The following is a 26520-nucleotide window of genomic DNA, read 5'->3' as shown; positions in this document are numbered from 1 at the left end:
AAGCCTTTTGTCTTTAAAGGACAAATCTAGGTCAAGTCTCGAGTCTTTCTAATGCAGCCTGACCCAAATCTGAATTTTGTTTTTGCCCGTATGTGACACAAGTCCAACTTTTTCACTGCTGTCTGAATGGGCCAATTCCAATCTATGTATCTCCCCAAAGAAATGTGACTTGTACCATTTATGTCACATGTGTGGTACTAAATCAAATACCTGTTAGTGTTCAAAGCGCCTTTCTGTCATATTTAATCTGAATTTTCTGTTGCATTAATCATAATTCCACTTCTGCACCAGATGCGATTAATCTGGATGTAAACAATGGCGGTAAATTATAATTCAGTGTAGAACCGTTTTGAAACAAGTTGCATCCAGATAGCAGTAGTACCAGCTTTGGGTTTTATTGTTAGGCAGTTCCTGTAACCATTTAGTCATCACTCAACTTGGACTCAATTACTCCAGATTAACAAAATCCAGACAGACAGACCCACAGAGCAGTGATTCGTCAGCCCCAACGCTTCTCCCTGGACAAACACAGGAGGAAAACATTCCTGTGAAAATTGGCCGAGTTGGTTCATGCTGCAGGGAAGAGAGGTGGAGATCTAAACGACTTTTTCTTCTGCTGACCTGACCCACGTTCTGGATTACATAACGCGGTTCTGTAGGACAGTGTAAGGAAAGCTGTAAAGAGATGTCAGCTGTTTGAGTAAACAGTCGGTTCTTCAGGAATGCTCTGATCCTGTTGAGAAGTTTGAACGGAAGCAGAAAAACTGAGCAGATAACTTCAACTTTCAGCCAGTGAGGTTCTCTCAGCCGAGTGACGTTCGAGCTCAGCTTTTCTTCTCCGCTAATACAGGACATTACTGTTCGGTCACACCTGCCCCACCCGCTACAAGCCCTTCTGACTCTGCATCACGTGAACTCACTTGAACTCTAAGAAGTGCTGGCAAACGTTAGCTGGCTGCTCTCCTCCTGAGGAGTATTACTTCAACCCGTAATTAAATGCGGTTTCTAGCTTTAAAAAAGGTCTCAGACCTTTATTTATTCTTCTGAGAACATTTAAAGGTACCTATTATGTTTTTGTGCTTCTATTTGTGTCTCTACTGCTTCTAAAAACAACCCAAGCACTTTAAAAAACACCCAGCTCCTTTTTTCTTTTCTTTTTGCAAAAAGTTAAAGTTTTTTAGTGTCTGGAAAGCAAGCCATTTCAAAAACCTGCAGATTGTTAAGTCACGTTCAACGGGCACTCCACCGTTACTTAGCAACCCAAGCTGAGCGCCATCAAGTTTGGTCAGCCTGTTTTACTGCTGTACAATGGTTGCTGGAAAAGACACGTGTTTTGTTGTTGACTTACCACCCAGAAACCACTTGCTGCATTGTTGTTGGTTGTGCAGGAGGCTCCACTTCTGCTTCTCAAAGATCTACGGTTGTATAATTGTGCATCTGTTTGCAGCCATTTTCACATGCGAATGTAAACATTGAGTTGGGCGGCGTGACCAGCAGTAGCTTATTTGGGTTTAAAGTGACAAGAGGTTCTAAAACACCTTAAAATAGTCCGAACTGAGCAGACTAAAATCTCATTATCTAAGAATGATTTTATATTAAAATACAAGTTTTACAACATATCCTAGGCTGTTCAAAGAAGCATTATAGACAATCTTTAAAGTTTGCCAATTAGAAGTTGGAATGTTAGGATGACTCGAGTTTAATCAGTGGTGTACCTTAAAATCTAAGTTTGCAAACTCAATGATGAGTTTTCATGCATAAGTCAAGCTAACATCTTCCTGAACTAAATTTCCGTCGTCTAAAACGTCTCGAAGTGTTTGACATTTATTTCTCAACCAACGTCCATTGTGCTAAGCGGAATATCGATCTTAAAATATTCAACATCTTAATGTTTTGGCTCACAAAAATCTCCCTAGCAACATTTGTTATCTTTGAAAGCTTACTAAAGTTTCCTATTGGGAGTAATCTGATTCCTTTTTAACTCTTCTTTACACAGACTTTACCTGAGCAGGTACCACAGATGGCTGCTGACAATAACGTAATTTTATCTGCCCCAGAAGTTACTGCGATAAACGATAACTTCAAAATAATGCAAGAACACATTCTCAAATTTCAATAAGCTTTACTTTGTAATGAACTGGAAGACATTTTAAATATCCAAAATAAATACACAAAACAAAAGAAACAACAAATAAAATGAGTCATGAAGTCTCTGTAAGCAAAATTGTCCCAGTTGAGACCAAAACACCAAACTGAAGACTTTTATCATCCAGTTTGTGGTTGAAAGAGAAAAACAATAAATCATGCAAGTGGAAATTATTGAGCTCATTTTAATTAATCATGCAATTAATTGGTTTTATATCCAATTTAAAGGCCAATTTCTTCCAATCTACCTCTAGTCTTCTATGAGTTAAAGTGGTTATATCACTGATAAAGTATCACCAATCAGGAGGTCACTCTGATGTTTATTTGTTTATTCAGGGTGATGTGGACCAAACGTGACAGTCAGGAGCTGCTATTATTATTTTCGTGAGCAATCTGAAGCAACATCCACGTTGTCTTTGACTCCCATCTCGCCCAGATTGCTTCCTCCATCTCTTCCTGTTTCAACCCTGCAGCAGCACCAACCCAGCTGACAGGACCGTGAATCTTTTCCCCACAGAGATGGAAACGAACTCGTTGGGTTTCCATCTCAGCTGTGAAGTGGTTTCTCTGTCGTTTAGCTCAGAGATGCAGCATGATGTCACAGAGGGACGTTCAGGGCGTCACTGTAAACGTCTGATGAAGCCTCTGTGGGTTAAACCGGAGGTCTGATGAAGAGCAACATGGAGGGTTGGGGGGAGTTCAGGGACACACCCAACGGCAGAATACAGAGCTGAACCTCAGGGGAAGGAGGGGACGTCTAAACGCAGCAAACTGCTTTCCAGCACCGCAAAAACACAAAATCCTACCAAGTAACTTTTGTCTAGTTTCTCTGATAACTAACTTACAAGCAGAGTTGGGTAGTTACTGGTTATATTTATTTGAGTAGCTTTTTAAAAAAAGACAAACTTTTAGGAATATATTTACTACGCTGCACTTAGAGTAATTTTATTGTGACGTATTTTTACTCTTACTTGAGTAAAATTTCTGGATTTTCTACCCACTGAATAAAAAAACTAAAATTCACCAGACACAGACACACACCTGAAGTTTTTGTCAAAGTTTTTAATTAAAATAAACTGGCAAAAAATTTTTTTTGCCTGATTTTACTTTTTGTTACGTAAATGAATTATTTTCATTTTAGTCCTTAAAATACCAAACCTCCCACTTTACTTTATATTTTGTTCCGTCTGATGACGTAATTTTTAAATATTAAACAATTGATAATTTGATCAGTTACTCAGTACTTGAGTAGACTTTTTACCAAATACTTTTTTACTTTTACTTGAGTAAAAATATGTTGAGGTAGTGCAACTTTTATTTGAGTAATATCTTTTTGTACTCTGCCCACCTCTGCTTACAAGTAACTTTTCGGCAAAATATATGAACTTATCTTCAGTAAATAATTTCCTAAAATTGATGAAAATGTAGCACTTTTGTTAGCAAATCACTTCACTTTAACAACACATTTTTCCCAGGTTATAAGTGAAATAATCTGACAGTGAACCTAGTACTTTTCACCAATATTAAGGAATTATTGGTAAACTCCTATATTTTACTGAAAAGTTACTTCTAAGTTAGTTTTGTCTTATTTCAAGTGTGATAAGATATTTGTAATAGAAACTGGACAAAAAATACTTAGTAAGATTTTCTGTTTTTGCAGTGAGGAACCTTTCTGCAATTTTCAAGAGTCAAACTATTTGTCTTATTGGCAGTAATCTACTGTAATATCAGTTTTCAGCCATTTTGGTCAGCCAAGGATGGTGTGTGTGCGTGTGTGTGTGCACCAGGTTTTCATATCCTTATGGGAACCCATTTCTGTCTACAATGTGGGGTTATGAGGACCTTTGCTCCTTGTGGGAGCAATGGGGACATTTTCTTGGTTCCCATGAGGGAAATTGTTGTTTTTTTTGGGTTAGTGGTTAGGTCTGTGATGGGTAGGTTTAGGGTAAAGGTTGAGGTATGGTTTAGGCTGTAGAAATTAATGGAAGTCAATGGGAAGTTCCCACAAGTGATGAAAACACGACTGCGTGTGTTTTGTTTAAAGGGTGTGTCCCCCTGTCGTCATCAGCGCTGGCTTCAGTTCAGGCTGCTCAACTCACTCTGATGTGTCCCAAACCACATCACTGCAATCCACTGAGCGGCAACGCAACGCCAGGCAATGGTGTCAGCAACTATGTGAGGCTGGAAGCAACCAGAGACAAACATCAACACAGTCACAATGTTCAGGGTCCCTACGGGTCCTTGAAGTCCTTGAAAATGCTTGAATTTAATTAGGTGTTTTCAAGGTTTTGGAAAGGGTTTTATTATTCAACCTACAGAGTTTTATAATAAACTTCAATCTAACGTTTGATTAAAATCCTAAATTTGGAAAAAATTGTTTACAGTTGAAACCAGAAGTCTTCATACACCAAATAAAAAGAAACATAAATTTCTTCATCATTGTCTGAAGTTAAATCGTCTCTTGTTTTAGATCAGATGGAATACCCAAAATTATTTCTAAATATTTACTAAATGCCAGAAAACCTAGCAAGAAATTTTTTTTTAGAGATTTATTTGGTAACTTTCTTTGTATAATGTGTTTTAGCATTTAATTTGAACATAATTTGCATGATTTGTTAAAGTCATGCTATGGTATGAAATGAATATTTAATATTTGGAACATTTTAAGAGGCCACTGCACTGAACCCATTGAAAACCTGCTGGTTTTTCCACCAAATACTGATTTCTGAACTCTTTCTGAGTTCAAACATTAGTATTGTTGTTTCTAAATGAATATGAACTTGTTTTCTTTGCATTATTTGAGGTCGGTTTAGTTATTCTGACCAAATAAATATCACATTTTTGCTTGGAGTTTCAGAAACATGTTGTCAGTAGTTCATGGAATAAAAGAACAACGTTCTTTTTACTCAAACATGTTCCTATAAAGAGTAAAATCAGAGAAATTGTGATTTTAGGTGGTCTCTTAATGTTTTCCAGAGCAATGATATTTATTATTCCTAATAGCTCAATTACTTATTGATCTGTTTATTTGAAATAAAAATTGGCTTGTATTTGAAACATTAATGAAATTGGGAAACTTTTTTTCAGTCTGCACTATGTTTGTGAGACATTTCAAAGTAAAAGAAAAAATATATTTCAGTTTACATTTCCCTGCTGTAGAATGTAGAATACTATCATAAGGCTTTATTAATAACAATATTATATCTGAGTTCATTTAAACTGTCTTTTTTAGTTAATTTGCATAGTTTTTATCTCTGTTTGGTGCTGAAAAAGTTTTTAAAATTCTTGAAACTTTCTTGAATTTTCTGTGGAGAAATGTTCTTTAAAGGGTCGATAACTTCTTTTGGTGATTGATCGATCGATTTCTGATTTTGTTCATGTCCGATTCATCCGTCGGTGTTTTAGATGCGCTTCCGTCCCATCAGGAAACGCCGCTGCCTCCGACACGTGCAAAGCGCTTCCTACAAACATGAATATTTCACATCATGTTTGAGAAGAAGTATTTTTAGAATTTAGCGCCATTCATTTTTTATGTCTTTTTGAATGTTTCACAAGATGACGACAGAATCTGAGAGGACATATTTGGTGTTTGAATGGAAATGGTTGAAAAGTGTTAATATTTTTATTTTAACTAATAATAACTCTAAAAACTGACTGAATTAGACAAAACTAAGCTACAAAGAAAACCCCTAAACTATTATAACCCTGCCGTAGAGTAATGGAAAACCCCCTCTGAAAGTTTGATTTCTGTTGTTCCCCTCCGCGGCGCTCCACACAGATGGTCACCATAGCAACCGGTGGGTTTTGATTTTTGCTGTTTCTCGCCGGTGGAGGAGAAGCGATGCACCGGATCGTAAATATGCGGCGGCCATGACTCATGTGGAGTTGTTGCGTCGTGATCTTTGTTTGGGTTGGACGCGTCTCAAGACGAGGCCAAGATGAAGCTCATGGCCGAGGCACACAGGGAGGAGAGGGAGAAGAGAGAGGAGAGGAATAGAACTAGAATGAATAGATTCTACCTCTAGATAGAATCTAGTTACTGGTTCTGATTGACAGATTCAGGAGAAAAACTTTCTATCATCCATCCATCCATCCATCCATCCATCCATCCATCCTTTCTAATACCTCCTGCCCATTTTAGAGTATGATGATCACCATGATGACCATGGCAGCCATTTTGAAAAAGAAAACGCAAGATCAAGAAAATATGTCTGAGTGTGGCGGAGGTTTTTTCTATCTCTCAATAAATATAAATATCATTTAAAAAGCAATTTTCTGTGATTTATAACGTATCTGATGGTCTCAGGAGGAGAAAGTCAGTAGTGAAGCCGTTCCTCTGAGTCCCACACCGACACCGCGACAAAAACGAGCGCCCACTCAGAACCCCCGTCTGTGGACACATCGCTGTGGTCCTGTTCGTTGCCATGACAAAGGCACAACATTCCTGGGTGGCCCGTCTTGTTTTTCTGTGTTTCAGGACACCAGGCGACTTTCCCCACCAACATCTACATCTGTACATGTTTTCTATTCCTGCCGTCCTACTTTAACTCCTGACCAGCGTCTATAACTTTAACTCCTGACCAGCGTCTATAACTTTAACTCCTGACCAGCGTCTATAACTTTAACTCCTGACCAGCATCTATAACTTCAACTCCCGACCAGCGTCTATAACTTTAACTCCTGACCAGCATCTATAACTTTAACTCCTGACCAGCGTCTATAACTTTAACTCTGACCAGCATCTATAACTTTAACTCTGACCAGCATCTATAACTTTAACTCCTGACCAGCGTCTATAACTTTAACTCCTGACCAGCGTCTATAACTTTAACTCCTGACCAGCATCTATAACTTTAACTCTGACCAGCATCTATAACTTTAACTCTGACCAGCATCTATAACTTTAACTCCTGACCAGCGTCTATAACTTTAACTCCTGACCAGCGCCTATACCTTTAACTCCTGACCAGCGTCTATACCTTTAACTCCTGACCAGCGTCTATAACTTTAACTCTGACCAGCATCTATAACTTTAACTCTGACCAGCATCTATAACTTTAACTCTGACCAGCGTCTATAACTTTAACTCCTGACCAGCGTCTATAACTTTAACTCCTGACCAGCGTCTATAACTTTAACTCCTGACCAGCGTCTCGACGGCTTTGCGTTGTTTCTGTTTTTACACTGGCTGTGTTTTCCGTGCAGGATAGCGCGGGCTAAATCGAGCCGAGGGAATGTGGTAACAAGATGCTGGCGGCCGAACGCGGAGAGGGAACATTCCACGACCGGGTTCCTGATGTTGCCGTCTCTGATGGCAGATTTCCGTCAGAGTCAGACGGGTGTTAGTGTTTCCTGTTGGAGGAAACCAGCCAGTGAAATCTCCCTCCAGTTGCAGTTTGATCAGTAACTGAAGTTTAATCTGAGTCATTGGTGGGAACCAGAGGGACGGATGTCTCCATCATGTCTCCATCATGTCTATCATCCATGCTGGACTGAGGTCCATTGGACTCTCAGCTTGTTGGTCTCTGATCTCTTTCTTTCCCTTTCTCTTTGTTTCCTTCTTCCTTTCTTCTACCTTTCCTTTCCTTCCTTCAATAAACTATATTTTTATTTCCCGTTGTTTCTCGTATCGGTCTTGTTTACCGATCCAAACCGTCTCAACGAGCCGCGTTGCCTAAATTTGATCCACTTTCTCTCTCTGAAAAATGTATTCCCTTTCTTATCTGAAACTTTTAAAACATTGCTGTTCTCATAATTAATCTGTCACCCTCGGCACGTGCGGCTGAAACTTTTACAGTCCGTCTGTAGGTGGAGAGGGTGTGTGTGTGTGTGTGTGTGTGTGTGTGTGTGTGTGTGTGTGTGTGTGTGTGTGTGAGCATACTTTAGGGAGAGTTGCGTGTTGAGTGGGTGGGTCGGCCTGGACACTGCAGTGCGCTCTCCTCCTGGCTCAGAGGGAACATCATGAGTCTGTGGGTCGTCCAGGCGAGCGGCCCGCTTTCTGGGAACTGAGTCGAGATCAGGCGTCCGACCCGGCGATGCCATGCTGGCTCAGAGAAGCGGGCTGCGGGATGCGGAGAAGAGCGCCGGAGGCTGCTGCTCCTTCTCCTCCTCCTCTTGCCCATGGGCTCGGCTGGCCGGCGCGGACGGCTGCCTGTCGGAGCCGTACTGCCTCTGGTTCCAGCTGCTGGCCCGCGCCTACTGGGGCGACGTGGAGCTGGGCGTCTCCGGCCCGAACCGCGGCGCGTCCTGGAAGAGCCGCGTTCGATGTCGGGTAAGGAGAGCATTCTCGGAGGACCCGTTTAGGGGTCTTTGTTGTTATGCCTGAGGAATTTCATGTGCGTCATCCTGCGCTCCAGCAGCTGGGTCGTCCCGTTTCACTGACCGACATCTTTTGTAATGCCAGTGTGTTTGTGTGTGTTTGGATCAGGCTTCGTTTGTTGTTGTTGGCCCCTCCGCAGGGCTCAGAGTGACACCTTCTGCTTCCCGTCAGGGGAAAATTTCCTGCAACGCATATTAAATAGGTTTAATAAATTTAATAAATATGGGCTGCACAGTGGCACAGTTGGTAGCACTGTTGCCTTGCAGCAAGACGGTCCTGGGTTCGATTCCCGGCCGGGGTCTTTCTGCATGGAGTTTGCATGTTCTCCCTGTGCATGCGTGGGTTCTCTCCAGGTACTCCGGCTTCCTCCCACAGTCCAAAAACATGACTGTCAGGTTAATTGGTCTCTCTAAATTCTCCCTAGGTGTGAGTGTCCCATAAACTCCCAGTAAAACGTGAAAAGTTAATGGGGGATAAATTAATAATTTAGTGTTTTTGCAGCGGTAAGTGATGTATTTAATCCAAACTCTCTCTAAATTTTAACCAGAGGAGTTTCTCTCCTCCGGCTCGGCTCCTCTGGGTCCGAAGTCCGAACCTCTTCCTCCCTCCCTCTTCATCAGCCACTGCCTGACATGCAGAGCGGCGGCGGCGGAGTTAGCATTAGCGGCTAACGCACATTCAGCGGTGATGATGGATGTGACGGGCCTCATGTTCGGTTTTCGTGACTGAAAGTAACAGAAAATCTCCTGCTGATGTGTTAGGAGCAGGAGAATACAGAAAACCCAACATGGATTTGTTTTTCTGCTTTTTGTCGCCATGTTTGACAGAACCTGGTGAGAATATTGGAAATTAAAGTTTAAAGAAGCAGCTGCAATAAGCAATAAATCAATTAATTGCATGATTTTTCTTTCTCTTTAAAAATTAAAATAAGTCTTCAGTGTGGTTCATTCGTCTTAACGAGCTTCATTTTGAAGGATGATTTTTGTATTTGTTTCTAATTCATTTTATTTGTTGTTTCTGTTTTGTTTGTTTATTTTTGTATATACAAAAATAGTTCCAGTGGTAAATATTAATTAGAGGTTTAGTGCTCTTTATTATTATGCCATTACAATTATATTACTTGAAAATGGTCTCAAAACAACAATACTATCCTTTATCGCAATAGCTTCTGGGACAATTTATCACCAAGCTAATTTATTATTGTAACATTGTAACAAACGTTTCTGGACGATAAATTGTCCCAGAAATGATTGCGATAAACAATAATATTGTTGTTTTTTTATTATTGTTGTTATTTTCAAATAATATATTGGTAAAGGATCAAAAATCAATTAACTTTTAACACTGGAACTGGAAGATATTTTAAATATAAAAAATAAATAAACAAAACAACAAATAGAATGGATACTAACCAAATCACCAAACTGAAGGCTTTTATCGTCCATTTTTTAGCAGAAAGAGAAAAACACTAAAACATGCAAATGGAAATTATGACGCTCAAATATATCAACATATCTGCAACAAAACGGAAAATAATCGCAGTTGACTGTTTTGGAGTTTCTCCAAGTTTACTGAAGACTTTTTTAAAATTCAGCTGTCCTGTTTTTATGTAGCGTTATTCCCCCACTCTGCATGTAAAAGTTTAATTTAAAACATAACATTTTCCTCTGTGAAAGAGGGAAGTCTTCGTGACGTCGGCTCAGCTGTAGCTGCCGACTCAGTCCAAACTTTCTGCACGTGTTTTGTTATGTAGGCAGTTCTTACGCAAGAGACCTGCAGCCGAGCCCCAGGCTAGCTGTTTTTTCCTCCGATTGTCCGCTACAGTAGGAATGTAGAAGATAAGTCTGTCATCACGAAAACACGCAGAAAATTGAGCAATAACTGAAGCCATATGAGTGCAGGTCAGACGGCAACGGTTCCTCCGGCTTTCCTCAACATTTCACAGCTTCAAAACAAACTATGGAGCTTTATTTTACAGTGACTCATGAAACAGAGAACTTATCCAAGTGTTGAGTGTGTATTTTATATTTTCATCAGGTTGTTTATGAGCTCTAGCAATGAAGTAAAGGCGAAAGCATCCTATGTCACATTAAATGGATGCTTTCGCCTTCACTTCATTGCTAGAGCTCATAAACAACCTGATAAAAATATTTTCATAACTTCTTGATTAGATTGTACAATAATTAGAAAGTAAAATTTCTATTTTAATTAATAGCAGTAAGATAAGAACATAATAAATTGCTTTGCTGCTGTGAGTGGAAGAAGAAGTGCAGGCGACATCACACTGTGTGAGAGAGAGGAGCTGCTGCATAACAAGATTTTGCTTTTATTTTAAAACAACAAATTTATTCAAGTTTATATTTCTATCACCAATGAGGATCGGAGAATTAGAGCTTTTCTGAGATTTTTTATTTGTTTTTGCTCGTTCCACAGCCACGACTCAAGAATGACGGAAGCTTGGCCATTAAATATGCAAATGATGGGCACTTTTTTGAAAAATGTAAAGATAATCTGATGAAAATGAAAACCGTAAGTGGGAAATATTTAATTCAACAAAATGCTCATCATTTTTAAATCACATTCTTTTGCTTTCATTCCAGTTTTATGTTAAATAGAAACACAAAAATCCAGCCACTTTCACTCAAAGCAGATTTGGGCTGACTGTTAATTAAACAAAACATTTTTAAATAAAGAAATAATAACCTGTTGTTGTTGTGGACAATAGATTACAGTTACATTAGATAAAAAAAGTTGAACATAATGGATCCTCAGAAATATTTTTAGGTTCTTTGCTTCTATTTTAATGAAAGATCCTTTTATGTTTCACGTCTACAATAACTTAAACTTTAACTTTTGAAATTACATTGTTCCTTACATGAAGATCATATGTTATTTAGCATTTTAAAAAACCAATAAGTTGCATTCTTTTTTTGTAGCTTATGGTCCTAATTTTTTATTTATTTTTTTTGGCACCAAGTGATTTCAGTTCAACTATTTACACGTTTATGGTAAAATGTTTGAACAGTACAGTGTTAGAGAATGTTCTTCTTGAAGATACCTGGAAGTTATGAGGTACAACATTTAATTCCCCCTTTGGACAAATAAATTATTTCTGAATTGAATTCAGATGATTCATAGTGAAAACATCCTACACTAACGTCTCCTCAGGTCATTTCTAAAACAAAGAGGAGAAATGTTTTCTTCAGGGAAACGGCTCCTGGATCGCAACAGATCTGATTCATCAACCTGAATTAAAGGAAAAAATCTATCAGATTCTTCACTGATTGCATAAAGACACAGTGATCTTCTTACAAAATAAAAATCAGAGATTCCTTTGTGTCTTCTGGAGAAAAAGAACAAACTTCTTTATCAGTGCAACGCTTGTGAAACAGAATAAAAATAATCAAAATTAGAGTAATTATGCATAATTATTATGCAAAATCAAATTTTGCACTTTTTTACATTTCCATTTGGGTTTTTACAGCTTCTAAAAACAGTCAAAGCGCTTAAGAAAACCCTGCATAGCCACTTTTAAACCATAAGTTTATGTTTTTGGTGTCTGGAAATCGAGCCCAGCACCTTACCTAGCAACCAAAGCTGAGCTCCAGCATATTTTGTCAGCTGGTGTTATGACTGTACAATGGCTGTTGGAAAAGACAAAGATCTGTCTTCCCTCCTTTCTTCTTCCCTTCCTCCCTTCTTTTATTTCTACCTTCTTTTCTTTCTTCCCTTCCTACCAGTCTGTTACCTAGCAACGCAAGCTGAGTTCCAGCAGGTTTGATCAGCTTCCTTTACGTTTGTACAATGGCTGCCAGAAAAGGCAAGTGTTGTGTTGTTGACTTATCATCCAGAAACCACTTGCTGCATTCTTTTTGGTTGTGCAGGATGCTCCACTTCTGCTTTTCAAAGATGTACAGTTGTATAATTGAGCATCTGTTTGCAGCCATTTTCCTGTGCAAGTGTAAACGTTGAGCTGGGGGGGCGTGGCCAGCAGCATTTTAATTTAATTTAAAGTGACAGAGGCCCTATAAATGCTCGTTCTGAAACGTGTAACGAACATGTTTTATTTCGCCCATAGATCAATTCTAACCCTTTATCCTGTTCATTTCTGTGTTTTCAGGCAAAGCAGAAGGATGGGCGGGATCAGAGCGAGACGTCGGCCACCGTTACGCCCGGGGCCGAAGAGGAGCCGTTCTCCTGGCCGGGGCCGAAGACGCTGCGCCTGCGGCGAACGTCGCAGGGCTTCGGCTTCACGCTGCGCCACTTCATCGTTTACCCGCCGGAGTCCGCCTTCCACAACTCCCTGAAGGTAACGGCGACTTTTACGGCCCTGATGATGTTTGTTTGCCCACTTTGAAGGACCTAGGAGGTATTTGATCTGCCGCTCAAATCAGGCGGTTGTTTTCTAGGAATATCTTTCTGAATTTTAAGTTTTAAAAATATTCCTGAAACCATAACAAAAGGAGTAAAACATTAAATTTTCAGATTAAAACGGTTCAGAGCAGCACCTATTGGGACCTAATTTAATAAAAATGTGACTTTTATCTGCAGAAATTAAGAAATCAATGCTCAGATGTGTGCTGCTTCTGTTGTTTAAACTTTACAAACAAAAAAGTTTCCGATCTTCCTGAAAGTGAAACTCCAGCTGTGTGCAGCCGTTCGGTTTCCTTTGATAGAAAAGTTTTTTTTTATTTTCTCACCCTGAATCGCCATAGCAGGATTTTTCCTTTTTAATATCTGAATAGAGTCAGACCTCCATGCATTTTATTTGGGTTTCATGTGATAAACTAACAGAACGTTAGTGTGAATATTTACATATGTATACTTGGAATCAGCTATCTTAAAAGTGCGGTGTGCTTTTATATTCAGCCCCTTTGAGAGGTTTATATCCATTTAGCACATCTAGACATGAAAATAATCTCTGATTCACCTTTTCAAAGCAGCTTACCTATATCTAAAAATATGTCTGATTATTCTGGTTCTGCTTTTTCTTTGTTTAACTCTTCTGATATTTTTTCCTCTGATTCTTTTTCGTCTGATACTTTGTCTGTATCTTATTTTTAGTCTGATTCTTCTGAATTTTTGGTTTGATTTTTTCCTTCTTCTGATTCTTTATTTTCTGCATGGTTCCTCCCTTTGTTCTTCTCCAGAATAAGACTAAATCAAATTCATTGAAGTTGACTAGAGCTGCACTGTAGTTTTTGTATTTCACTCTTCAGGATAATATAACCTTTAGTATTAGTTTATGTAAAGAGCCTTTACACATCCAAGCTGTGAATCCAAGTCTTAAAAAAAGTACCAAACGCTGTTTTCTGTCCTCCATCGCTGAAGATGTTGGCCGCTCTGTTTTGGCTGGAAGCCATTTTAATCCACTCTTTGCCGTTCATCCTGGCTGCAGGCTAACTGGGGCTAAAGGGGCTTTTGGAAAATGCTAAACACAGCGGCGTTGTGGGTCGGCTTTCTTATCAAAGTCGGCCTCGTATTAGTTTTTGTGAGTGATAATTCAGGATAAGTTGTGTTTACTTTCCTCTGAAGTGTATTTGGTTAACCTCCTCTTTGTGCACAGAAGGATTTCCGACAAAGTTAGCGTAGCGCCTTCTGTTTATAGCTGTTGGCTTTGGTTCTGCATGCTAAAGGAGAAGCTGGTTGGATGTTCAGAAGTTTGTGTAATCAGAGAAACGCTGGACGGTTTCTCCCAGAGGTTTTCTTGAATATTTTAGTCCATGGTGGGACATTTTTGTTCTTCGTGATCCTCCTGAAGATCAGTTGGAGCCGACAGTGAAGTAAGTCTGTTGTTCTGGGAGCATCCATGGGGGATTTTCACACAGCTCTGAACCAGAGAATTGTTTCCAGCTTGGTCACTTTAAATCAGCACATCTTTCCCAGGATCAGTTGATTAGTGGAGAGTAAACAAACTGGTGGATTCTAATTAATTTGAAGGCCCTGGATCAGGAGCTGGTGATTTAATCCTTCCTTAAGGATGCTGAGGTTTGTCTAAAGAGGTTCAGCCTTGAAATGTGACTGAGAGGGAAATTAAGGCTTTATGTGTTGACTGAAAGGAAAGCAGAAACATGCCAAGATTTGGCCTTTTAATCCTAAACTACCCCAACATGTTGTTTTGTTTTCCTCCCTCATTAGATGATTAATTGGATTAATTGTAATTATTTATATAATCGTCAACCTATTTATTAATTGATTAATCATTAATTGGAGTATACAGACACAAACAACGGCAATTGATCAAAAAACAACGCACTCGAAGCAGTAATTAAGCCAAAACTGTACAAAATATACATTCATTTTGCATTTTATATTTAAAAATCTTCTTTGTCTGTAAATATTTTTCACCCAGAACTCTTCAAATGGAAAAGTTTTACCTTCACCTGGTTTGAATTATGTAAATAAAATCTGTTTAAGCACCTTTTGCTGTTCAACTGTTAATCTTAGTAATCAAATAAATTAACCTTACACTGTATTAATGCTAAGTCAAGCAGGAAGGGAGCTAAGCTTTTCACAAGCTGATATTAGCATTTTTTATTATTTACTTATATTAATTTATTTGTATTTTTTAATATATACTTATAATGTTGTATAAAATAGCCTTGGTAAAATTGGTTAAATGAAAAAATTGTAGAATGTGGCAATTTTTAAAAATCCGATTAATTGTCAGATTAGGTTGCTAGGTAACGGGGCTGGGCTTCTCTGGGGTTGCTAGGCAACAGGGCATTGCCAGTTGAATGTGACTCAACATTCCAGACGTTTTTGAAACCAAAACGCTAAAAAGCATGAACTTATTCCAAACATTGGCCGATACCGACGTCTACTCTGACATATCGTACTAAACTGCCATCAAAGTACCTTCTAAATTACTGGGAATTAGTGTAAAGTAACAATGTAATGTCCATAAACTAATGACCAACAGTTTCAATCAACCATCTGACAGGATTTTCTCTCTGTTTGTTTTGCAGGATGACGAGAACGGCAGCCGAGGTGAGTCCAGAACAAAACTTGTCTATTTACTGCCTCCATCTGTGACGTTTGCTGTGTGAGACCCCAGGTGCTTCACTGAGGAAAACACAGCAAACCATTTCATCTCATCTCTGCTTGTTGCTCCAGTAAATGGGAGATAAATTATTATTGACCGCTTGTTGCTCTGATGTATTGCCTCCCGTATGAGCAGAAACTTATCCATAGAAAGCTGTTTTTGTTGCAGGTTTATTTCAATTCCACTGATTTAAAAAGGCTGTAATTGTTGTTTTCCTTGTTAAAAGCTACACATCACAGCTATAGCTGTCTCACACGTACGGAAGAACATTAAGGCAAAAAAAGTTAATAAAATGTTGATTTTAAACTCATAATTCAGATTTTTTTACTTTATCAGAGATATTACTTTTTTATCAGAATTATGATTGTAAACTAGAAATTATGACAGAATTTCAATGAATACTAATTCTTTGTCAATCTATGTAAAAATCCTAATAAATAATCAAACATTCTTAGATGTATGTCAGTTATATTATCACTATATGAAAATAATCACATAAATGTTTCTTTCTTGTTATAGGATTTGTAAACCTGCACTTTGGCCTTTCCCAATTTTACTTGCTAGACCTTCCTGATGCTACATAAACAATTTAAATAATTCTGATACTTTGAAAAATGTCTGAATTTTGAAAAAAGAAATTCTGAATTCTGAGGGAAAAAAAGTAGAAATTCTGAGAAAAAGTTGAAATTCCACAAAAAAAGTAGAAATTCTGAGGAAAAGTTGAAATTTTTATTTTAAAAAAGTTGGAATTCTGAGAAAGTAAGCCGAAAGACCAAGAAAAAAAGTCGAAATTTTGAGAAAAAAATCTCAACACTTTGAGAAAAGAGTTTAAGATCTGAGGAGAAAAGTCAGAATTCTGAAATTAAAGTAATATTTTTATTAGTACATATAGTATCTGTGAGGTAGCGATGCAGTTTGCGGTCTTTGCTCTCTGGCGCGGCCGCCCTGGCAGCCCGTACTCTGATCCTGGCGCGGCCTCGGCATTCCTCGGAGCATCCGGCTCGTCTTTCCAGCCGTTCAGTATGCGGCTCACGTCTGCGGCCCAGCAGGACCGCTCTGCTGCTCTTCATCAGAAACCTTCAAACAGCCACATCAGTCACATCCACATGTACACGCACAGCCGCAAACCTTGCCTCCATGTGTGCCTGCGGTCGTCTGCAGAAACTTTGAATGTTCCCCATTTCTGAGTTGCTTATCTGGGATTCTTGAAGTGTTTCAAAATAAGAGCAAACATCGGTTATTTCTTGGAAATAGCTGAACAGAGAGGAAGATAATCCATCTTTAGCTTTTTGTTTGTCTTGGAAAGCTCCCAGAGCCCCGGCGGGGGGAGGAAGTCGGGTGTTTCAGCAGTTGTTGAGTCACCAATAGGCAACGAAAGTGTAAAAAAAAATCCCTGGAAGTGAAAGCAGGGTCAGTGGAGCATTTGACATAAATCTGACCTCAATGTTCTCAAATGAGAATCAGAGAGATTCCTGTAAGTGTCCCTCATCCTCCCCTGTGAGCCTGTGGTGTCACATTCCTCCTCTCACCCCTCACCAACAAAATTAACTCCTCCATGTTCTCCCTTCCCTCTCATTGTGTGATTTTTCCCTGGATGGGAACGTTTCTGAGCGTCCTGGGAGAGATTTGGGTCATTTTCAACCTGCTGACGGCTCGGTACCGCCGCAGGGTTTCGGAAACTAAGATGAGGAATGTCGGGAATTCCTGCAAAAAGTCAATAGACAAGTAGATAAACACTTCATATGTTGCAACATGTATAGCTGAAACCTGATATGTACATACACGGTTTAACTTTTCTGTCTGACTTTAAGGGTTCATTCCCACCAGCCGTGTTTAATCCGCTTTAATCCACTCCAGTTTGTCTGCCTAGAAAGTCCGGTTCATTTGGGAAGGTGTGAATGCACAATCTAACCAAAAAGGTGAACTCTGGTCCCCCTACAAACCTCAGTATTAGTTTGATTAAAGTGAACTCTGATGCAGTTTGAACGCACATGTGAATGCCAAATGGACCAGAGACGACTTTAAAAGCAGGAGCTGGTCTAAAGTGCAGGGCATTTTGGGTAAAAACCGCCAAAACAAATGTGCATGTAAAGCGTTAAATGAAAAATGACACGTGAACTTCAACCAACGACAAAGAGAAATCCTACAACTAAAATCTGATGTTATGCCTTTGTTTACGTTTTGTGAAGAAGGAAGTTGCAGTCATTGTCTTTTTCTGGGGTTTTCATGTTGCTCCCTTCTGTGGTTCTTGGTGCAGCGCCCCCACAGGTGAGGAGGGGAACAGGTTTTTCAAAAGGTTTTGTTAGTTTGACACAGTGCAGCAGGAAAGTGAACCACAGCAGCTGAAAATGTAACAAATGGTGCAATTTTGGCCCCAAATAGAACCAAATCTAAAGGACTGTCAGGTGGGAAAACAGCCTCAATCAGATCAAACCTTTTCCGTTTTAGGTCAGCTAGAATAATGAATGAGAAGTTTGCTTTTCCTTCCACAAACTTTTAACAATATTTTGCTGACATTTTGACCCATTACTCCTAAGTATTGCATTTGGGTTGCATTTGCCTGACTGTTCCATTGGTGTCCAAGCTGTAACTTCCTGGCTGATGCGTAGGGATTATCCGTGTTTCCTTGTCTGTCCTGCTAGGCGCACCAGTCCCTCCTGCAGCAGAACACAAGCCATTTTAGCCATTTTAACCTTCGATATTTAATCCACAGTGAAGAACGTCGTCATGACGAAACAGTGGTTTCTCTTGTTGATATGCACGTTGTTGTGGTTGCTATGTGACGACTGCGGCTGCAATCGGTCCAAAACATTCATAACGTCAGCGAAAAGCTATGTGAAGTCACACCGAAATGCGGACGGATAATACAAGCCATGTGCCTGGCGGTTTTAGCGTTCAGGTCAGCGCAGTAGGTGGGGGTCGGCTGACTGCTTGGTGTTGCCGCTGGACGCTCTTCAATCCTCCAGAAAGAACAAAACACACAAACAAGCTTTAGTTCTTTAAAATCTATGAAAACCAAGCTGGAATTTTTGAGTTTATTTGCTTTCACAGCAGTTGTGTACATACCAAGAGGCTGCTATCCCAAATCTAAATTTCTGTCGTTTTCCCTCTGACTGCTCCAGTCCCGTTGTGTGTTTTAACAAGCTGTTGAAGGGTAAAATCCCAAATTTCCTTTTTCTTTTCTGCAATGCTTGTTAAACCGCACAGCAAGAGGAGCAATACACAAAAATTCCCCATCTGTTAAAATATTTGCTTTTCTTTCAACATGAGTCTCTTCCCAACTTTATTTCCTCACTTTTCTCTCCTTTTCGTTTTTGCTTGGATTTCAATTTGTTCCCATAAAGTCTGCGGAGGGAATGCGAGGCAGCACAAGCAAACAGGATTCCTGTTTTCTCCAGTGAGCCTTTTCAAACACGCCTCACTTTTCTCCTCTTCCCTTGTTATCCAGTTGCTTCATACCAGTATTTGTCTGTGCTTTCTGGATGTGAACAGTGACTCTACACAATCATCCTGAATGAAAATGTAGAGTAGGGCTGAAACGATTAATCGAATTCATCTTAATTAATCGATTATTGAAATAATTGTTAACTACAGTAAGTTAGCAATTTAAAAAAGGCTATTCGCTGTAAGAACAACATATTTAGAGCAGTAATTAAGCACAAAAAGGAACATTTTGGATATAAGACAAATAAAAATCATTTGTCTGTAAATATATTCTACCCAGCTGTGTCCTCAGCTCACATAGTTTAAGTTTCACCCTGTAGAAGTTGTTTATTTGATTCGTTGTATATGTTTTTTTGTATAAAATAAGATTTAGTGGTTAAATGACAAATTTGCAGAATGTGCCGATTTTTTTAAAATTCGATTAATCATCACAATAATTTATTAATCGATAACCAAAAAAACAATTGGTTGCAGCTTCGATATATATTAATCACTTATCTTAACAGTTTGATTTTGGACTGTGGGAGGAAGCCAGAGTACCCAGAGAGAGCCTATCTATTTAGTGGAGTACAGGTGTAAAGGTAAACCAAAATTATAATTTGGTACATCTTTGGTGATTTAAAAATAAAAATGAGTTTAAAAATATGCTTTTTTCACTTCAGTCAGTTCTAAAAAGTTTTTTTTTACTTTCAGTAGGAATTGTATTTTATTATGTTCTAAAATGTAAAAAAGTAGACATTTAGGAATTGACAAGAGCTGTTTTGGGAATTAGTATCAGAAAATATGGTAAGAAGTTTCACTTGCTGCTTTTCAAAATGAAGTAAGATACTTTTTTATGTGAATTAATTCTAATTTTATTGAATTTAGCAGATGCAATTAGTGCAATGTAATGAGACACAAACTGCTCTAAGTGTTATAGTGGTTAAACAGCAGCCATCTTGGATTTTAAGGTCAGGTTTGGTGAAAAAACATTTTTCTCACTCAAAATCCTGAAATCAAAGCTTCTTCTGTCAGTTTATTCATTTAATGATAATCTGATCCCAGTTTTTGTATTAATTATCACTCATTCTGTCACATTGTAAATTAAATATCAGAACAAACCAAGAAGCTGGCCCTCAATTATTCCTAATTTTTGAAAATTAATTTAAGTTTTGCACATTCAGTCCTTCACATTCTTTTTTTCTTTTATTGGCTCTCTAGTTTTGCTAGGTACAGTTGGATAATCTTTTCCAGGGAATGTTGAGCTTATTTTCAGTTTTCCTGGAAATAGATTCGGCATTTGAGGCTGAAATTAAACCAACAAGCTCCAGATGTTTGTCACTTGTTCCCCTGCTTGAACCTAATCTCCCTTGTTTTGTTGTTTGCCTCATTTAGCAAAGAGAAAACAAATCATTGGACATATTTTAGCTGCATGTATCAGTGTGATGTTAATTTCTTCCACCCAAGTGGGTTTTGGTATGTGTAATTCATCTGAAAAAAGTGATGGAAAGAACTCTCCCACCTTCCTGTTCTGGTGGGAAAACAACAGGCATGTATGTGTTTTACTGTGTTTTGAAGGGAGTGTGTGTACGGACAGATGTAGCAGCGTCGTCAGTTTGAGGTTTGAACACGAATATTTAAAGTTAGACACACAATTACAAAAAGTTTAGGTAACAATTTTACAACCAGGTGAGGTTTGATTCCTTGGCAGGATTTGGGTTTAATCAAACTCTAGTTTGTTGGCTAGAAGATCTGGTTTGTTTGCGTAATCAACAAAAAAAATGCACTCTGGTCCACCTACAAACCAAGATCTCAGTTTAGTGCGGTTTGAATGCATATGTAAACGCCAAGCGGGCCAGAAACCGCCCCAAAAGCAGGAACTGGACTACAACGCTGGGCATTCTGGGTAAATACAACCAAAACAAACGTGTTAGCAGGAGAAATGCTTCGTAGTCTTTTACCACAACTGCTAAAAATCTGACGCTACTCCATTTTGTTTACATTTTGTGAAGAAGGAACCTGTGTCAATGTCTTTTTCAGAGGTTTTGTGTCATTGACTTCACTGGTACTTGGTGCAGCGCCACCACAGGTGAGGAGGGGAACATGTTTTTCAAAAGATTTGGTTCATGTGAACCCAGTGCACATTTGGTCCCCTTATGAAACCAAATGTGAAAACAGGTTCTTCTTAGCAGGTGTTTTCCTGAATTTACTGGATATTTTCCTGAAATGTTGTCAATTTGCTAGGTACTTTAAATGGGGACATATTGTGCTAAATTCTCATTTTGCATGTTTTCATACTTCCACTTGAGTTACCACTGTTTCTGAAAACTGCCCAGGCGTTTTAAAAAAAACTACGTTTTGTCACCTGTGCCAAAATTGTCAGCTGAAAAATACATTTTTTTAAAAACTAACGTTACCAAAATGTGTTTTTTTTGTCACCTAATCAACAATAAACTAAGCATGACATATTTTTATTAAACAAATAAAGTAGTTCAATATAATATAATATAATTTTTGCATGTTTTCCTTGTTAAATGAAATGTAAGCTGTTTGCTTATTATTTTGGGCTTCATTAAAGAAAACAGAAAAAATATTTTGTCTGTCAGCAATAAAAACAAACTCTTGGTCCGTCTTCACTTCAAAACAGTTTCTGTAGTTAGATGAGCTTCATTGTAGGAATTAAAAGCAGATTTGGGCGCACCAATGATTCTTTAGAGGATAAATCAATGAGTAGATGAGGTCCTAGTTACCATGACAACAGGAGTAAACCAGGAATCTTGGAAAAGATGATCACCTTGTGTTGCATGTAAGATTTTTGTATGTAGATTTTAATTTAAAAGTCGTAGTTTTGTCCTAATTTATTTAATTTATTATTGAATTGTGGTTGTGGGGCTGCACAAAATCACTGCAGTGGGCTGCAAATGGCCCACGCACCTCACTTTGAACACCCCTGGTTTACAGAGCTCAGCATTTACAGGTGTTTGATGGTTTTTGAGGGAAATTTGAGTTTTAATTTCATGTAAAGTTTACTTGTGCCTTGACCTTTCCACACTAAAGACGGTGCGTTCGTTGCCAGGATTTTATGCTTCCCGTCATCAGGTTTCTCCTGTGGATCAGACCTGCTGCAGATAATCATCTAAACATAAACAAAGGCCTTCTCCTCTGGCCTGGAAGCACATGTGCGCCGCGTTGTGTATGTTCGTACATCTGTATGTGGTTGCGGCGGCTTGTAAACGTGAGAGCGCTAATGCTAATGTGGAAGCGGGCTGTGTTTTTACGCTGAGGTTAATGCAGGGATTTGGCAGCAGACCCAGATCTCTGTAGAATAATATTATCTAACCCAGAACAACATGGGAGCGGCGGGTCGGCCCACACAGCCGGGCCCAGCTGGGCGGCGGGGCCGGCTGCCAACCAGAGACCAGCGCTAACTGGGAGCTGCTACCTGCAGACAGGAGACCAGTTAGAGTCAGGCTGAAGCAAACAATCATCCATCCTTCTGCTCATCCATCCGTCCATCCATCCATACATCCATCTGTTCATCCATCCATCTGCTCATCCATCTGTTCATCCATCCATCCATCCATCCATCCATGCATCCATCTGTTCCTCCATCTGTTCATCCATCCAGCCATCCATTCATCCATCCATCCATCCATCCATCCATCCATCCATCTATTCATCCAGCCATCCATTTATCTCTTCATCCATCCATCTAGCCATCCATCCAGCCATCTGTCCATCCATCCATCCATCCATCCATCCATCCATCCATCCATCCATCCATCCGTCCATCCATCCATCCATCCATCCATCCATCCATCCATCCATCCATCCAGCCATCTGTCCATCCATCCATCCATCCATCCATCCATCCATCCATCCATCCATCTGCTCATCCATCCACCCATTTGTCTGTTGATCCATCCGTCATTTTAAAGTTTCCCAATTTTAAACCTAATTCCTGGAGATTCTGGAGATTATTTCATCATCACATGGTTTGTTCCCAGTTTGGGAGAAATTCATTATTTTAACCTCTTGAATGTTTATGAGCGACAGAATCTGAGAGGAAACATGAAGCTAGCAGGATTTTAGTAATGAAGCATCGTTTATTATTTAATTAAATCGGATGAGATCGGTTCGGTTGGGATGGATGAAGCCTTAGTAGAGGAGCAGTGGAGCTCTTAGCGCCCTCCTGTGGACGACTTGGAGAAAGATTTAAACGTCTGTAAATAAAAATAACTGATGGGTTTTTGCTGCTGCATTTCTAACATTAGGTCAGTATCACTTTTACATCGAAACGGTTATTTTTAATCTTTTGTTCAAACATCACTGCCCAGCGAGTCGATGTCAGTGTAATAAATAATTAAAGTGTTGGCTCTGATGATATGCAGTTCTTCAAACCGGTTCTCTTTCTGCCTGAGTTTCACTTCTTACAATCTGAAATCAAAGCCGAGGCTGTGATAAAGCAAATTATATAAAAACTGAATCTCCTGTTTCACTCAGGTGGAAAAAAAAAATTATAAATTAGGAATGATTTTCTTCTGCTGTAAAATATTGAATAATTAATAAATTAACTTGCGTCATAAAAGCCAAGATATCCGGTTTAACTAGAGATAAAAGCAGTTGAGTTTTAAGTGGTGCTACAAATATCTCTATTTACATATTTATATACAAATACTTTATTTATCCTCAAAAATTACTGAAATATTTTCATTAATGTATTTTAAGCCATTGCTGTTATTGATGGTGATGCTGTGGGCAGGAAGGGGCTCCAGTAGCAGTCAGTCTTACAACAAATCTGTAGAGGCCTCTGACTGAAGATTGCTGCTGACAGATTCATGACATTCTAACAGTTCAATATCTGTGAAGCAGAGGTGAAATTTCGCAGCAAGATATCCCAGATTACAGCATGTTGTAAGTTAAATAATCTGTCAGTGGAACTCGTACTTTATAACCAGATTATTATGGATTAAAAGGTTTACAAATACTACTTGGACTACTACATTATCAGTTACAAAAACTAATTTTTTGTAACTAATAACTCCTTCTGAAAACACCAGTGTTCCTTTGAATAAGGTTTAAACAGATTGAACTGTTTTGAACTTTTTAATCAAACTGTAATTCTGCGTTTTGGAGCAGCTGAAGTCGTCGCTTGTGTTTTTAATTAAAGCCAGCTGCATTTTATGCTTTTACTAAGACACTTCGGAGCATTATAAATGTCCAAAGCTTGAGATTTCCACGTTATCCCACTCATCCAGCTCCAGGCTTGGAAACTTGCAGAATCCAATTTGTGCTGAAGAGTTCGGTGAGGTTGGAGAGAGACAAGAGGGGAGGAGTGTGTTTGTAGGCAAGATGCACGTACAGCATGCAGCATGCGCTTTGCTGCGGCATGCACTTTGCTGCGGCATGCGCTTCACTGCGGCATGGCGGGTTGCAGTCAGAAAGAGTAGATCATGAAATTTTACTCTGTTTCTGAGAAAATCTGCTTCAGTCTGGGAGTTAAATATTAAGTTTAAAATGAATTTATCTGTTTTTGCTTAGTACTTTAGCTAAAAATAAATTCACCTTGCAAGATATGTAACTGTTATTTTATATTGTCTGCAGTCAAATCTGGTACCAGATGATCTTCCTTTAGTTGTTTCTAAAGTAGTTAAGTTGTTTTATTAGATGCAGACAATCTAAACATTACATTAGTCTGCTGCAGTACCATGCCAGCCCACAAGAGGGAGGCAGTGCTGTGCCGTTAGACTGAAAACAAAGTGAATAACCACAGCGAAGAAGGGCATCTATTGATTGGTTTTACTTAAGTGGGACAGTATATAAAACTTCTCACAGGTTTTTTTATCCATTAGTGTTTCAAACTGTTAAATTGAAAAACTGGGAAATCTGGTTCGAAATGTCCTTAAATGTTTTACTTTTTATAACTTCATTAAGACTAAGACTGCAATTAATGATTATTTTAGTTTACGATTATTCTGACGAGTAATCGATTAATCGTCAGAAATAGTCGTTGATTAATCTGAGGATTAATCAATAAATCATATTTTTAAAATTTACACATTCTACTGATTTTTCACATAACTACTAAAACATTTTCTTTAAATATTACATTACATTAAAAAATGCAAATCAATTTGAATCATTTTTTTAAAATAAGAAAATAAACATTTTAAAATGCAGAAACATTTCATTCATTCCTTCAGTAAATTTGAACCAGGTGAAGCTCAAGCTATGCCACTTAGGAAGTTTTTGGTAAAACATATCTACAAACAAAATATTTTTATCTTAGATGCAAAATTTATGCATATTTCAGTGACGTTCGGTGAGGCTTATAGCTGGTGAGGCTCTGCGCCACCTGTCTCCTCTGACTGTACGTCACTGGCATATTTTCCACAGTTTTGACTTATTTACTGCTCTTTATATGTTGTTTTCTCAGCAAATAGCCTTTTTAAAAAATCTGTAAACTCCAGATAACAATTAACCAATTAAAAACTAGTTGACAATTATTTCACAAATCAATTAATCACAAATAATATGATTAATCATTTTGGCTGTAATTAAAACATTTTTAAAATCCTGTCAATTAGAGCTTATTTTTAGATTTTATGATTGAAAAGCTTCAGTTTTCTGCCTGTTCTTCCATGAATGAAACAGAAAGTTAGAAACTGTGAGGCCTACTTACGTCTCCTCGCTCTGACCAATCATCTTCATGCTTTTTCTCTCTCTTATCATCGCCAGGGAGACAGAGGAACCGCCTGGAACCTATGGACACCATTTTCGTCAAGCAGGTGAAGGAGGGAGGCCCCGCCCACGGAGCTGGACTCTGCACAGGTACACAGCATCATTTGTCATAATTGGAAATTGCCAAGCAAAACAAATAGGAGGTAGAAAATAACAGATGGCTCCTCTGTGGGGGGCTGAACAAAGTCTAACGTTCTTTTCTGGTGAATTCCTACTTTTTTTCTCATCTTATTTATACATGAATCAGTTCTAATTATAAGCAACGAGGATAAAAATACTTGAAGTGTTGAGACGATGAATCAGCAGCGTAAAGTTTAAAGTGAAGGTGATGTTAGGAGCGCCGGGTTGCCAGGTCAGCACGCTTCTTACAGGAAATGTTACAGTAAGTGGTCTGGACAAGCCTAAAGAGCTGCTTTTATCTGTCTGCCCTCCTGGGAGAAGGGAGTGTTTTCCCACATTTATCCGGTTTATCCCCCAAACTCACCTCGCCTCGCTTCCTGTTGGTGATGGCCATCTTCAGAAACCCTGAACCTACTGTCAAATAAACACACATTGTTCCTGTTAGATCTGAGCAGAGGCAATGTATGTTTGTGCTGCATGGTCTCTCTGCTCAGTAATTATGTGAAGTGTTTTTCTGATCCCTGAGTAGCAGGTTCTCTAAATTATTTCCTTAATTCCTTCCAGGGGATCGGCTTGTGAAAGTGAACGGAGAAAGCATCATTGGGAAAACATACTCCCAGGTCATAGCCCTGATCCAGAACAGGTAGGACTGCAACCAGGCGGCGCCTTGATTTTAACGTTTCATCATTTTTACAAGGCAAAAAATCCAAAAACATCTTGAAAGTAT

General features: G+C 38.8%; 1 protein-coding gene and 1 long non-coding RNA gene across 5 annotated transcripts in view; one reads left to right on the top strand and one right to left on the bottom strand.

Moving 5' to 3' along the window:
• The window catches only part of arhgap21a (Rho GTPase activating protein 21a), an 87979-nt gene that overhangs the window by 30464 nt on the left and 30995 nt on the right, over nucleotides 1-26520 (top strand). For 2 of the 4 annotated variants that reach the window (XM_028004513.1, XM_028004512.1), the window contains exons 1-5: nucleotides 8066-8416; nucleotides 12585-12773; nucleotides 15433-15454; nucleotides 25671-25763; nucleotides 26358-26436. In XM_028004513.1, coding sequence (XP_027860314.1) covers nucleotides 8186-8416; nucleotides 12585-12773; nucleotides 15433-15454; nucleotides 25671-25763; nucleotides 26358-26436 — 614 coding nt within the window. In that variant the 5' untranslated portion in view covers nucleotides 8066-8185. Of the gene's footprint in view, nucleotides 1-8065; nucleotides 8417-12584; nucleotides 12774-15432; nucleotides 15455-25670; nucleotides 25764-26357; nucleotides 26437-26520 lie in introns of those variants that run through there. The other 2 variants (XM_028004515.1, XM_028004514.1) reach the window with 1 other exon arrangement.
• Nucleotides 5354-8131, bottom strand: LOC114136512 (uncharacterized). Its single transcript, XR_003593826.1, has 2 exons — nucleotides 8027-8131; nucleotides 5354-5606 (listed from the first exon to the last, which is right to left on the bottom strand). It is a non-coding gene; the product is annotated as an uncharacterized LOC114136512 (long non-coding RNA).

Source organism: Xiphophorus couchianus, chromosome 21 (genome assembly GCF_001444195.1).
Source record: "Xiphophorus couchianus chromosome 21, X_couchianus-1.0, whole genome shotgun sequence".
In the NCBI taxonomy this organism is placed as follows: domain Eukaryota; kingdom Metazoa; phylum Chordata; class Actinopteri; order Cyprinodontiformes; family Poeciliidae; genus Xiphophorus; species Xiphophorus couchianus.
Note: the sequence above shows the minus strand (reverse complement) of the source record. Positions and strands in the feature narration are given on the sequence as shown.